The sequence below is a fragment of the Centroberyx affinis genome, unplaced genomic scaffold, assembly GCF_046629955.1.
Source record: "Centroberyx affinis isolate AG114_WGS23_722 - 3 ecotype Tasmania unplaced genomic scaffold, CSIRO-AGI_Caff_v1 ptg005859l_1, whole genome shotgun sequence".
Classification (NCBI taxonomy): Eukaryota; Metazoa; Chordata; class Actinopteri; order Beryciformes; family Berycidae; genus Centroberyx; species Centroberyx affinis.
In genome coordinates, this window is record NW_027282971.1 from 3,080 (window position 1) to 18,484 (window position 15,405).

Here is a 15,405-nt window from a genome sequence, read left to right on the forward strand (position 1 = left end):
GCTCACAGTAGAAGCTTCTTGTCATGAGTTGGGAATTTATCCCAGGCTGTTGGTGTTGAAGCCAAATGTTTGCGTGTCAAATGTCAAACTACATCCTGTTTCTCCTCCAACAAGTCCAACTAGACATTATTTACACTTTAAGACACCGTGCTTATTTCACAACATTTCCTGAGACCGGGCTAAGCTAAAAAAAAACAAAAAAAAAACAAAAACGGTATAGCTGACATCGGCTCATAGGTATAAGCCAGCTAGATCCAGGTCAAAGCTCTCCAACACAAACCCAAAAATCGTTAATACCAGCCTCAGCAGTACGCGTAATGAAAGACAGATCCGGAGAGAGACGCCCCGATCATTCACCAGGCTCTTCCACTTCAGGCAGAAACGTGTACACCCATTGAAGTTCCAGTATTTTTTTAGGAGGGGGGGGGGGCACTAGGCTGAAACGCTGTTACTACAGTCTGTGGGTCGGGGGGGGGGGGGGGGGGGGGGGGGTCATTCCTGTAGCAGCGTCTCCCTCCAGTCGAAGGTGTGGTTGGGTCCGTGCGTGAGCGGCAGGATGGGCGGGTCGGCCAGCTGCCACACCCCCGTGTCGCCCTGCTCCTCACAGGCACAGAAACCCAGGTAGGGGATCTGGAGACAAAAGAAGAAGAACAGCCGGTGACGGTTTCTGCAGAAGACAACGGGGGGGGGGGGGGGGGGGACGATACACTCTCCACGGAGGGCGGGATGTCTCGTATACCGATTGAGAGAATGTTAGGGGTTCGATTGTTGTGGGTTTTTTGAAGGCTGATACTGCTTTTGATGGAAGCTGCCGCTAGCTGATATTATTGAATATCTTTAAATTTGATCATTTTAAGCCAAAAAATGCCCACAAAATGTTAAGTATTCAGAGTTTCCCCCAGAACTGTACTCTTGTCAGGGTGGAAAAGCCTCTGAAACACTACTACTACAACTACTATTAATAATAACAATTATGATACTAATATTAATATACTAATACTACTACTGATACTAAAACTAGTACTAATAAAAATGCATATTCATTCACTTCCGTTCAAAATGTCGCAGTATAATCAATACAAGTTAAAGGCTTCCCATAGACAAACAGTGTAGTATTGATCAATACATATATAATCAGTGGTGGAAGAAGTACTGAGATCTTTTACTTCAGTAAAAGTAGCAATACAACAATGTAAAGATACTCCATTACAAGTAAAAGTCCTGCATTCAAAATCTTACTTAAGTAAAAGTACATAAGTATTGGCAGCAAAATGTACTTAGAGTATCAAAGTAAACATACTCATTATGCAAACTGTCCCCATTTAGAGAGTTATATTTTTCATAAATTATTGGAATATTAATACTGATTTATTAACATACATGTACATGTAAGCAGCATTTTAAAGTTGTCAACGTGAAGCTAATCTTAACAATTTAGCTATACTTTTGGGTAGTCTAATCTATAACAATGATATTTTATAGTTATTTTATAAAGATGATCAAATGTTTTAAATATAAAATATTGATCTGAAAAGTAACTAGTAACTATAGCTGTGAAATAAATGTAATGGAGTAAAAAGTACAATATTTCCCTCTAAAATGTAGTGGAGTACAAGTACACAGTAGCATAAAATGGAAATACTCAAGTAAAGTACAAGTACCTCAAAATTGTACTTGAGTAAATCTACTTAGTTACTTTCCACCACTGTATATAATATACATATATAATCAATCAAACTGCATCATATCCATCATAACAGAGGTGGATGGCACTAACTGGCTGATATCTGATCAGGAAACGGAGCAGATCCTGGGGAGAGGATGGGAAAGGGCAAATTGAGAGCCAGGGGAAAAGAGCAAAAAAAAAAGAGAGGAACAATAAAGAGGGGGAAAAGACAGGTGAGCGGACAGAGATGGCAACCGAGTCGCTCTCATTAAGTCCCGAGAAAGTCTTGAGTTATGAAGTCCGGCTCAAACGGGACAAGTCTCGCTCTGTGGGGAAGGTGCAGAAGCAGAGAGCGGGGCAAACAGCCTCTGCATTTTAATAAGTTTATTGATCTCAATGCATCAAGACGGCATCAGCCCCTCTCTGCCGGCCGGGCCAAGGCCGGTACGCACTCTTCTTTTCCCACAATAACACGAAGCTGCTTGGGTTTTCTCTATCTCATGTCATGTCTGCCCTCCCAGCCTCATCCTGCATTCACCCAGTACACTCCCGGTCTGCAGGACTAGCTCAGAGCTGCAGAGACGAAAATATTGAGGTTTATCCTTCTTCCCCCCCCCATAAATTCATAAGACAAGTAGAACTCCAGAGTGAAGTAGAAGTAGACTCGACACCACGCCGCATACAAATGCCTAGTCTAGTGCTGACTGAAAAAATGTTGTTAGAGCAGAAAGCTGACTGACCTGTGCTAACAAAAGCTCGCGAGCCCATTCGCCCGCCGCTAAGGAGCAGCAGAACAAAGAAGCATTATTACAAGAGGAAGTTTAATCCAACAGGAATCCATAAACACCACAGAGGACAAACATCATGTCACTAGTGGAATGGAAGTCTCAAGTTGTGAGCATGCAAATCCGCAAAAAGCCCCCAGTCACCTCCCTGTCCACCAAGTCTGGTATCGAACTGGATCGAACTTGTGATACAAACCCTGGCAAAAACCCATTTCAGATGATGGGTTCCATATCATTCAGATGATATGGAACCCTTAAATGCCAATTTTACATTTATATTCTTTAGCTGACCAATAAAGTGACACACTCAGGTAAAAAAGTCTAAAAGATTTTGGTAACACTTTACAATAAGGGTACATTAATTAAGGGTTAGTTAACTAACCCTTAATTAACAGTTAACTAATGCAGTGATTCTCAACCTTTTTCATATCAAGGACCCCTAGTTTAGTCCACATTAGGGCCACGGACCCCCATTTGATGAGATGTTGTCTCTCTGACCCAAATCTTTTCAAAAATTTTGTCCAGAATTCCATGACTATCTGTATTGTAGGTAGAGAGATAACAGAGAAACTATGATCAAAACAGTCATTCTTCTACATTCTCTAACTTCTTGTAAATGAAATGCTGAAGTTTAACAGTTCATCAATTTGCTGGGGACCCCCTGGAACTCCGTCAAGGACCCCTGGTGGTCCCTGGACCTCATGCTGAGAACCACTGAACTAATGTGTCTGGTAATCATTTACTAATGGTGTTCATGTTAACTAAGGTATTAATTTATACATTATTTAATAGTCATCTTTATAAACTATTAAATAATGTATAAATGAATACCTTAGTTAACTGTAACAATGTACCCTTATTGTAAAGTGTTACCAACATTTTTGAGTTTCATTTTCATCAATGCAAAAGATCCACTCAAAAAAAAAAACATTCTCTCTTGAGCACATGTCACTTTACTGGTCAGACGTAGAATTATATATATGGAAACTTTGCATTTAAACATCTCTGCTTTTCTTTTTCTTCCATTTGTGAGAGTGAGCTCCCCTTCCATCTCTCATCTTCATTGGATTTTTTTGGGCCTACGCACCCCTAGGCGCAGATTCGGTTCGTGCTATTCCGAGCTGAACCTAAGTCGCCCGTTTGTTACGAAGTCAGCGTCCGCCGATCGGGGGAGGAAGAGGGGGGGGGGGGGGGGGGCGGGGCGCTTCGGGAACCGGACGGAACGCGGCGATGAATGGACAGAGAAGTGGGATGCGTAACGGAAAAGATCAGAGGGAAGAGATTAAAAAAAAAAAAAAAAAAAGAGAATGCATCCAGCAGACCTTTCGGACTACTTGGATGAAGTCCTTGGCGCTCTGCGGGCTGCGGCCCTGCAGCTGGCGTGTGCAGGCCTCTAGGGAAGAAGCGTGGGCCACAATCAGCACGTTGTTTCCTATGGAGAGTGGAGACCAGAGCAGGATGCAACATCAGCAGTGGACCGGCGCACATGCACAGAGAAACTACAGCAACAGCACACCCACGCAGGCACAGTAACCTCTACCAGACGCTCCGGGGGCCTCGGCTCGCTCTCTCTCTTACCAGTGTTTTTGCAGTCTGACAGGATGTCTTTGGTCACTTGGTAGCTCCGGCTTATGTAGTTCTCGTAGGACTCGGACACGGTGAGCTTGCTGACCGGGATGAGAGGTCTGTGCACAAACAAACAGGAGTTGTTGGAAAAACCTGCAGCCTCGGCTTGATTGAAAACATTGAAATTTCACCCCTTTCCATTTTTGACAAGATCATTACAATAGATAGCACATTAACACATTACAGGCAACTGTGAACATTTGTTTTGGGAGTCAATACGGCGGCATCGACAGAACAGTGACGTCACTGCAAGTTGCGAATAACGCATGGTAGCCGACGTTAGCTTATGGTACGTTCCATTTGAAATTTCAACTGGAACGCCCCCTGAAGTCGGATTTCCGACTCGGAAAGTCAGAAGAACCTCACCAACCCCGACCTCAAAATTCAAGATGGCTGCTCCGCGCCTCAAGCTGTAGTAATATACTGTTTATTAGCACTTCTGTCTTATTTGTGTCTCATTAAATCAGTCGTACACACAGTACTGTCCACCTTCTATCTGTGGACATGTTGCTACGTGTTTGTATGCGCAAAATACCACGTAATGCGTTGTTATCAACTGGTATTGCTAACAATGGCTAACCTGGCTACAGCAAACCCCACTTCCCCCACCCCGTGAAATAAAAAAAAAAATTGGTTTTCCGACTTGTTGTACTGGAACGCAGTCAACTTGGGTGTGACGTCATTCCCAGCTCCAACTTCCGACTTCCGAGGTAAATGGAACGCAGCATTAGCATATACACAAGTTCAGTTGTTAGTTGTGTTTGTTTAGTTTTGAGTGCTAAGTCAATGCTGACATTGCGCAACACAGATAGTCGGTTTGTCAGTGATATGTGGTGAACCATAGCAATATGGTATTATCCATGACAGCAGTCTTTTTTTTTGAACGGTCGGTTAGTGGAGCTTGCTAACTTTAGCTAGCACAGAGACACTGGAAGAGTTTGTATTTCACTTCCCATATAATTCTCTTCATATAATTCTTTGTGCAACTGTGCCATAAGCCAAGCCATATAAAATGATTAATCTCTGCATCAGCCACAACTGAATAACAAATGGCTTTCCACTAACTTACTTTCTATAAATGACAAGAGGAAGCCGCTTAGGATCCCATTTTAACAGTCATGCAACTAAATGACTGTAACTATAATACTATACTAGAAAAGGCAACATTTTCTAAAGAAAATTTAAAGTGTGCTTGCCGTCCAAACAACAGTCACTTTGAACTGGTCTTTGCTAGAGTGCTGCTAAGTTGCGGGCAGGGTTTCGCCAGTGGTCGCTAGGGTGTTTCTAGGTGATTGCTAGGGTTTTGCTAGGGTGTCACTAGTGGTTGCTAGGGTGCTAGGGAACAAAGAGAATCCAAAGAAAAAATAATTGTGTTTCCACGATTTACAGTCACCGAGTCACGATCATTTAAAATGTAACAGGTTGCTGTAGCGCCCCCAATTGGCGAAATGACACAAAATTTTACAGGTTGGCTGAGACATGATACGAGCACAATTGTACCAAATTTGGATGGGATAACATAATGCGTTCATGAGTTATACCAATTTTTAAAACATAGGCCCCGCCCACAACATTTGATCAAACTTTGGAAGCCAATAACATAAAAACATAACACCTTCACACAATATGCCTTATCAATAGATGACATAAAAAACAATGAATCCCCATCATACAAAAGCTGGACTACCACTGATGATTCACCATAGAGCCTGAATGGCCCAGCCTACACTAGGCTCGTCATGTCTTAGCAAAGGCTTGAAGCCCCACCTCCTTTTCTTCTTTTGCTCTCCGGGCTTCATTAAACATCAGTTGAAGAGTTTCATTCCATTTGGTTTGGCCAGTGGCTTGTTTGTATCACCTGTACGTTGTGTCCACACTGAAGTGGGCTGCAGCCAGGTCAGTGGGAGGTATCCACGCAGGCATGGAGTTCCCCGAAACCCACTTGGTCCATTCGAAAAGCCCCGGTTCCACCCGCATCTTCACCTTGCCGTCCTGCTGCAAGCCTACAGGGAGTTTGGGACAGAGAGGAATGACTGGTAGAAATAGGTCCTCCAAGATAGATCAACAACCACATCCAACCAGCTTGCTGTGTCAGATAGGCCTTCAGAGCAGTTCTCAAAATGGGGTCCAGAGACACCCAAGGGTCCTTGTGGGAGTTCCAGATGGTCCCCAGAAAAGTGAGGATAGTTTACTTTTATTAGAATGTAATTCACTAAAGATATCCCAATTAGAGAATGTATAAGAACGACTATTCCCATCTTAGGTTTCACTCTCAACACTATTGCCTCTCCACAGACAGTGCAGACAGTTACGCCATTCAAGACTAAATCAATTACATCCATTTTTCCATATGGGCCCCTGGGACAAAATCTGATCAAACGTGGGCTCTGTGGCCTAATGTGTGTCTATCTGCGGTTCGGTGACATGAAAATGTCGGAGAAGATCTATCAGAACGTCTTGAGGAGCCTCGCCTTACCTTTGAGGATGTTCTGTGCAGTCTGAACACATCTCAGGGAGGGAGAGCAGTACACAAACTCTATCGCCGTGTTACTCTCCAGCAGGGCCTCGCCTGGAGAAAAGTGCATATTTAAACACGCGCGAAATGTATGAAAGAGCATAAGAAAACACGAGGCCGAGATCCATATCCCCGCGCGCTCGGCGTACTGCATCATTTAGTGTCTGTATTGACGACGTACCCACGAGTCGCGCCTGTGTGGATCCAAACACGGTGATGGGAGCGTCCATGTCGTAGTCTCGCTGTCCTCCCCCCCACAGCGGCAGACTGGGAGGCATGTTCAGGTTGGAGCGTACGTATCGACCTGATACAGCCAACGACAAACACACACACACACACCAGATGTAAGGGTTTCTCTTGGGAGATATCTACACTTTCAAGTAGTCCAAGGGCAGAATGCGCAGTAGGGTCAGACCGATATATCTCCAATATGATGGAGGTTCCTCCCTCACCACAGCTAGTGAATATGTTTATATTATTATTATTATTTCTAGATCATTTATTCCAGAGAAGTTATTCCAGTGTGGTGTAGTGTTCTCAACAGTGTGTAAAAGCTGTAATGAAGCCTGCATCACTCTGCCTTAAGGAGCTGCTAACCCACCTGAAAGAATTTCATTAGTCTGGCTTTCAGTGGAGAGTTTTAGTGTCCCATGATGGTCTAAATCAGTGGTTCTCAACGTGGGGTCCGGGGACCACCAGGGGTTCTTGAGGGGGGGTTCCAGGCGGGTCCCCAGCAAATTGATGAATTGTTAAACTTCACCTTTATTTAATTTACAATAAGTTAACACGATTAGAGAATGTAGAAGAATGATCATTTTGACCATAGTTTCACTGTTATCTCTCTACCTAGAGATAGTCATGGAATTCTAGACAAAATCATATCCAACAATAAAAATACTCTCAGATTTGGGTCCGAGAGACAAAATCTCATCAGATGGGGGTCTGTGGCCCTAATGTGGACTAACTTAGGGTCCTTGATATGAAAAAGGTTGAGAATCACTGGTCTAAATCAGTGGTTCTCAACGTGGGGTCCGGGGACCACCAGGGGTCCTTGAGGGGGTTCCAGGGGGTCCCCAGCAAATTGATGAATTGTTAAACTTCTCCATTATTTCATTTACAAGAAGTTTCATTTAAAAGACGCAATTAGAGAATGTACAAGAATGACTGTTTTGGTCAAAGTTTCACTGTTATCTCTTTACCTACAATACAGATAGTCATGGAATTCTGGACAAAATCATATATATATCATATATTCTTAGATTTGGGTTTGAGAGACAAAATCTCATCAAATAGGGGGTCTGTGATATGAAAAAGGTTGAGAATCACAGGTCTAAATGCTGTTTCAGAGGCTTTTCTACTCTCACAAAGAACACCGACTCCTTAATATTTTTTAAATTTTGGCACAAAATATCAGCAGCTTCAATCCAAAGTTTAGCAGTCTCAGTATTGGCCTTCAAAAACTCCCATAACCCTACACTACAATACTCATATTCGCTTTACAATATTTCTTTACTTGTCTTCCATCTGATCTGAGATGTGATTGGCATAGTTAACCTCTACTAAGGGACGTGCGATTGGCTGTGCTCACCTTTACTATCCGAGCAGAGGGAGAGCCAGTGTTTGCCAAACACCACGTCCATCCTTTCACCGTGCCGGCAGACAAAAAGCGTTCGCTTGGGCTGCCGAGAGTGACTGCTGCTGATCCTCAGGACCTGGTGAAACAAAAGGAAATTCACATCAGGACATAATCCACTCCACTGGTTACCAGTTACATTTAGACTTGATTTTAAGACTTCACTGATCATGATTAAAAGGGTAACACTGTACAATAAGGGTCACTAAGTTAAGGTTAGTTAATGCTTAATAAGCATTAACTAACTAATTGCTTGATAAGCATTAACTAACCCTTAATTAACAGTTAACTAATGTGTCTGGTAATCATTTACTAATGGTGTTCATGTTAACTAAGGTATTAATTTATACATTATTTAATAGTCATCTTTATAAACTATTAAATAATGTATAAATACCTTAGTTAACATGAACACCATTAGTAAATTACACATTAGTTAACTGTTAATTAAGGGTTAGTTAATGCTCATTAAGCATTAACTAACCCTTATTAAGCAGTAACTATCATTTATTAAGCATTAACTAACCCTTTACTTAGTAACCCTTATTGTAAAGTGTTACCATTAAAAGGTTAGAATTAAAAACTGCGTTTACTGTTGCTGTCGTCATAAAAAGAGTCATGGTTGTGACTTTTTGCCTTTGTTCTTTGTCTAGGTTTTGTATTTCTTTGTGTATTACGTTTCCCTGTCTAGTTCTTTTAGTTCTACGTGTACCATGTTTTCCTGTCTGCCCCAGCTGTGTCTCATTTGTAACCACCCCCCATGTGTTTATTAGTCTTGTTCCCTAGTCAGTCTTCGTCGGATCATTGTGCTCTGTTACATGTGTCAGTTTGGGTGTAGAGCTCTCGTTTTTGGTTTCCTGTGTCACCTGCTACCTGTTCAGTAAACACCCAGTCTTGGGTTTTTGATCACCACCTGCCTCGCTGTCCTGCATTTGCGTCCTCACCACACCTCCCCGTGACAAGAAAGGGAATTACTGACAAATGCAACAATGTAAAATTTCCAAGATACCTAACATACATTTTGAAAATACATTTTTAAATGGAAATATCAGTCACAACAACAAACTACCTGCATTGGATGGCAGATGAGGCTGAGGGTGGGCGTGTCTCCGGGACTGTTATCAGGCCGTCGGCTGTCTAGCAGTCCATCGAACATCCCCCTGTCCCTGCTGGCCTTGTCAGAAGGCCCGCAGCTGAAGAACGAATGGGATCTGTGATAGAGAGATAGAGAGAGATAGAGAGAGATAACGTATGTGGTGCAAATAATTTCGTTGGTCTTAATGTTGAGAAACACTAGCACTAACAATACCACTGGCGTGAGATAGCGGCTACCAATGGTCTCCACAATGGTCTTGTTTGTTTGTGGTATTTATACCAAGGTATCACAATTAATTTGACAATGATATGTTGTTATGTGTGGGTTGTATAATTCTCATTCTTTTTAAATATTATCTATATATTGATTTTTAATTAGTATTCTACCTAAATGTACGTTCAGTGTTGACTGGCTTTGAATTGTATATGAATGTTTTTTTTTTTTTTTCATATCAACGTAAGCTTGCATTTTTTTTTATATTAATGTATATTGATGTAATTTAGTGTATATTGATGTAGTTTAATGTTTATCATGTAATGTGTTATGTACAGCAGTAATTCTCAACCTTATTCATATCAAGGACCCCTAATTTAGTACACAATAGGGCCACGGACCCCCATTAGATGAGATTTTGTGTGTCTGAGAATATTTTTATTGTTCAATATGATTTTGTCCAGAATTCCATGACTGTCTGTATTGTAGGTAGAGAGATAACAGTGAAACTATGATCAAAACAGTCTTCAAACATTCTTCTACATTCTCTAATTGTGTTAACTTCTTGTAAATGAAATAATGCTGAAGTTTAACAATTCATCAATTTGCTGGGGACCCCCTGGAACCCTCTCAAGGACCCCTGGTGGTCCTCAGACCCCACGTTGAGAACCACTGATGTACAGTATGTCAGGTGTGGACCCCAGGAAGATTAGCTGATTGCCATGGCATCAGCTAATGGGGATCCTTTAAATAAACAAATAAACAAATAAATGATATACTGATGGTTAAAAATGCTACATACAGCACCTTTAAAAATCAACTAAAGACCTACTTGTACTTTTTTGTAATGTGCTTGGTCTGTTGTTTTTTTGGTCTGTTTGTTATCAATGCCACCTCTGCTCACCCATGGAAGACCCAGGTGTCGGACTCGTCGGCCCGGCTCACGTAGTTCTCGGGCAGCAGGCCGGACAGCCCGGTGGCCAGGGAGGTCCCGTACACCCAGCCCTCGCTGGCACTGCTCTGGTCCACTGGAGACATGAAGACAAAGTCCCCGGGAACCAGCTCCATCTCGTCCTCGTTCTGCGGCATGTAAGGGTACATCACCCGCAGCGTCTGGAGACGGGACGGCCAGGAGGAGTGGGGTTTTTTTTGTCATAAGGTTACATTGGAATCAAAAATAGTGAGGTACAATGTATCCTTCATTCAACATTCAAGTCGCCAACAAAGTGAACCTACTGTACTGACAGAGCTGCCAGAGCAAAGCACTTGATTTCCATAACTTATGAACATAAAAAGAAAACTGCAGTTCACATTAGTGTTAAACTGATATGTTGCTTTGGCGATATTGGCCTTTCATCCAAAACAGGATACCAGCTAGTCAGTGTCATCCACCTCTGATATGATGCAGTTTGGTTGATTACATATTAATTGTAGAACTGATCAATGCTACTCTGGCTGTCTATTGGAAGCCCATAACCTGAACTGATTTGGATGCGACATTTTAATTGGATTCCAGACAAGTATGCATAAATATGTTCATTATCATTCTTCTTATGCTAGTTTTCAATGGAGAGTTTTTGTGTAGTTATTTGGATTTTTTTGGCATGAAAACGGTTGGATTTAAAGATACTGAACATTGGCACAGGCTATATCAGCAGTGTGAAAATATCTAATAATACTATATGTTTAAAGAAAAAATAATTATTGCCGGAGTTTTTCAGTGGTTGCGTAATTTCGAGATATACAATTGAGGATAGTTAAGGAACTTTCATTTTAGCACCGGTGAAATAAGTCAGAATACCTGTTGTTAGGATAAATGAGTACCTCATGGTTAGCAAAACGAATGTCCCGGGAGAAGAGGACAGCCAGCCAGTCACAGCCCAGCTTGACTTCGATGCCCTTGGCCAGCTTCTCCAGGGAAGGGAGGTGATCGGTGGGGAAGTGGTAGGCCAGAGTTACATGGAGCTGCTTCTTATGAGGCTCCACGTGGACTTCTGGAGGAGATGAGACCGTCAGTAAATATTGTCTAAATCCATTTGCCATCTCGCGTCAACGGAAATTCTGTTATGATTTGGTTCTGTAGATATAGGGGTCACAGATTTGTATTTTTACCCCTCAAGAGCCAAATTCAGTTCAGTCGGGGTGAAAGCTATGTCCGCTAACTGTTCAGTTGCTAACATTAACCGGTAATTCTCAACCTTATTCATATCAAGGACCCCTAATTTAGTACAAAATAGGGCCATGGACCCCCATTAGATGAGATTTTGTATGTCTGAGAATATTTTTATTGTTAGATATGATTTTGTCCAGAATTCCATGACTCTCTGTATTGTAGGTAGAGAGATAACAGAGAAGCTATGATCAAAACAGTCATTCTTCTACATTCTCTAATTGTGCTAACTTCTTGTAAATTAAATAATGGAGTTTAACAATTCATCAGTTTCCTGGGGACCCCCTGGAACCCCCTCAAGGACCCCTGGTGGTCCTCGGACCCCACGTTGAGAACCACTGACATTAACTAGCAAGCCAAGTAACCTAATGTTACTGTATTCTCCACCGAAGAGGTGAAGGCAGCTGAAACTAGGGAGAGCTGAGATTGCATTCAAATAAACTGATAAATAATTAGGTTTAAACAGTATGTCTTCACCAACAGTGCAATGGGGAAGCACAGAATCTGCAGTTGTTTGCTATCTGTGGAGTGAAAAATATGTGAAAATAAGTGAAAAATATGGGAGCGTATCTATGTTCCCAAGGTCCTATGTTCCCAAGGTCCTATGTTCCCTGGGTCCTATATTCCCAGGGTCCTCTGTTCCCAGGGTCCTATGTTCCCTGGGTCCTATGTTCCCAGGGTCCTATGTTCCCAAGGTCCTATGTTCACAGGGTCCTATGTTCCCAGGGTCCTATATTCCCCAGTTTCAAGTTAAAATATTTCATAAATATTATCCAGTTTTTTTTTATTGGAACAAGGCTTCAAAACAGCTATATAAACACAACAAAACCAATGGTTATCATTTTATTTGATTTTGAAGGTCTCTAACCCTAACCCTTGAAACAGTTGTGGTCAGGGCTCTGGGTAAATATCTACAAGCAACCAACCTAACCCTAACCCTAACCCTAACCCTAGAGCTGGGGAACATAGGACCCTGGGAACATAGGAATGACTCCAAAAAATATTCTGATCATGAACTCAAACTAGTATTTGTGATGGAAACTGCAGAGTAAAACCGATGTCCTCTGTGTCAACAACATTTTTATATCGCGTTTTGATGAACATGTTCTAATCCGTCTCTACTTCACCGGGAAGCAGAGAGCTAGTGAAATGACAGAGCATTACAGCGAGCCGAACGCAGCTCTAATCTGCCACTCAGGATTTGGCACTTAACAGCTGCCGCAAATACCTTTGGCAGTCAGTCTCATTTTCGCCTGTGTTTAAAAAAGCCACAGTGACAGATGGAGTGAGTGCTTTAATAACCCAGCATGGCCACCATCACACCAATCATTTAGCTGTTGAAAAAGAAAGGTGAGTGCTTACATGACTGAAGGTGAGAGGTATTCTAAATCACTGACTATATCCAGTGATGCAACGGTAAATTAAAAACTATGACCGTAAGGCAAACATACCCCATCCAAAACAAAAATCAATTATATTTTCAGAAGTTTCAGGATTTATGCTTTGTCTTCCTTAGGATACCTTATCTTCATGTAACTTACATCAGTTTGATAGTATGAAGCCTAGTGCTCTGCTACTAACTGAAAAAATACAATCTACCCTAACTAAGATATTGACTCTGGGTTAGGCAGTCATTCCTATGTTCCCAGGGTCCTATAGGGTCCTAGTTCTACATATGTGCTCTCCCAGGGTCCTATGTTCCCAAGGTCCTAGGTTCCCAGGGTCCTATGTTCCCCAGCTCTATATAGCACATAATGGGAACCTCAAAAAGATGTTCCCCAGCTCTATATTCACTTAATATGGTTAGTTAGGGTTAGGGTTAGGGTTAAACATAGGACCCTGGGAACATAGGACCCTGGGAACATAGATACACTCCCCTGGGTTAGCTAGTTAGCCTAGCTGACCTTCCAAGTTCAAACTAGCCATACTAGCCTATAGGTATCCAGGTAAGCTAGTTAGCTAACATGCTGACCTTCCAGGATCACAAATGCCATGGGAGGGAGTGAATGAAAAAAATAAGTCATTGCCATTTATATTTTTTATTTATATTTTGACCAGAGTTCCTTCTTTGACATTCAAGTTTGCCAGTTAGCTAAGTTGCGCTCGGGAAAAATGTGGCTCTTTGGCTCCACCCATTAAAGGTTTAACCCAACTAATATGATTATTTCTGCTTCCAGAACAGCTCATCCTCCAAGAAATCAGGGATTATTTTACAGCTGGGATGCCAGGTGAATGCAATTAACGAGCTGATAAAATAGAGCAGTACCCTGGGTCCTGAGGACGGTGCCGTGCCATTGTTCTGACGGCTCATTATTCCGAAACCCCAATAGTCTGAAAACTCCATGCCTGGCTCCATCCACAACCATGGCTTCTGACAGCCTTGACCATAAGCTTGCTCTAACCCTCAGTGACCCCATGCCTCAACCCAACCACCTCCGGGATAACGGGCTGTCGGACAAATGGGCTTTCGGTCCAATGGGTGGACATTTTTCGGACTATTGGGGTTTCGGAATAATGGCCCGTCGGAACAATGGGCAGTCCCCCTGACAACCAGGACTGAAAGCCACTGAGCTACAACGTGTTTAGAGAGAGAGAGGTGAATGACATGCAATAACGGTCCTAGACCAGATTCAAACCCAGGATGTCAGGAGTCCACGGTGCCTTAGCAATCTGTTTTTACCCCTTTGTGGTTCCTACCTGCCTTCCTGGCAGCGTCCGTGGCGAAGTCGGCCGCAAACTGCTTGAGGACGTCGGCGATCTGCTCCTCCACGAAAAGACCGATGAAGTTGGAGGATGTGTAGAGCTCTAGGGGGAGGGGGCTGGGAAATCGACCCCTCCACTGGGCTACGGTGGCCTGGAGGGCCTCGCAGAGAGCCTCCACCTTCTGGTCCGCACACTGTTGAGAAGGGAGTGAGGAGGTATGAGAGTACACAGGGATGAAGGCAACTTGTTGTTTGTATCGGCCTACAAAAAGCCATATCGGTCAAACCCTAAGTTCAGTTCAGTCCTCTCCAACTCACCATAAAGAACTGGCAGAGGGTGATGTGGGGGAAGATGTTGTGGGCTTTGTTTTTGCCACAAGTGACTCGACTCTGTTGCCAGAAGTGGGAGAGCTGGTTCTGTAGCGGCCCGCTGGGTCGAAGGTAGAGGACGAACTCCCTGGGCAGCGGGTCATCCAGGAACGGGTCGTCCACATGGGAGAACAGCCTGGGGGGCAGGGGGGCAACCAGGTGGAGATGGAGATGGAGATGGAGGTAAAAGAAAGCAGGAGGAAGCCTCAGGTCCAGATTCACTAAGATTGCAAGGGCAGTCTACATGTTTTTGTGCCTCGGTTTCTTGAGCTAAGAGCGCATAGTTTTCGACTTATTCACTAGGAAATTTATGCAAATCAAGTTGTGGGGCAAACAGTGGTGTAGTGGTGCCTGGAGAAGTGGGTATACTCTTAATTTATGCCCCACATTTTTTTTTTAAAGCGGCCCGTCCAGCAAAGGATAAACGCCCTGTGTTATAAACAGTGACATGTAAGACTACTCTGCATATTTAGTTCACCCAAAAATGGGCCAGTAGCATTTCACATTGTCACTTAACTTCTACTGCTTGACTTCAGGGAGTAAGGATCATTATGAAATTAACATTAGCCACAGAAGAGGTGCAGGTTTTGCAATCAATACTGGCCCACAGACTATAGGGTGAGACAACTA

At 42.9% G+C, this 15,405-nt stretch overlaps 1 protein-coding gene across 1 annotated transcript in view; it reads right to left on the reverse strand.

Annotated features, from left to right (window-relative positions):
* Positions 1-492: 492 nt before the first annotated feature.
* LOC139667896 (ubiquitin-associated and SH3 domain-containing protein B-like) overlaps positions 493-15,405 on the reverse strand; it is a 64,773-nt gene continuing 49,860 nt past the window's right edge. The window contains exons 3-14 of the mRNA XM_071547380.1: positions 14,725-14,911; positions 14,402-14,600; positions 11,359-11,528; positions 10,439-10,647; positions 9,295-9,436; positions 8,181-8,304; positions 6,774-6,896; positions 6,554-6,646; positions 5,936-6,080; positions 4,030-4,136; positions 3,774-3,883; positions 493-630 (exon numbers count right to left, since the gene is read on the reverse strand). Coding sequence (XP_071403481.1) covers positions 493-630; positions 3,774-3,883; positions 4,030-4,136; positions 5,936-6,080; positions 6,554-6,646; positions 6,774-6,896; positions 8,181-8,304; positions 9,295-9,436; positions 10,439-10,647; positions 11,359-11,528; positions 14,402-14,600; positions 14,725-14,911 — 1,747 coding nt within the window. The remainder of the gene's footprint in view (positions 631-3,773; positions 3,884-4,029; positions 4,137-5,935; positions 6,081-6,553; positions 6,647-6,773; positions 6,897-8,180; positions 8,305-9,294; positions 9,437-10,438; positions 10,648-11,358; positions 11,529-14,401; positions 14,601-14,724; positions 14,912-15,405) is intronic.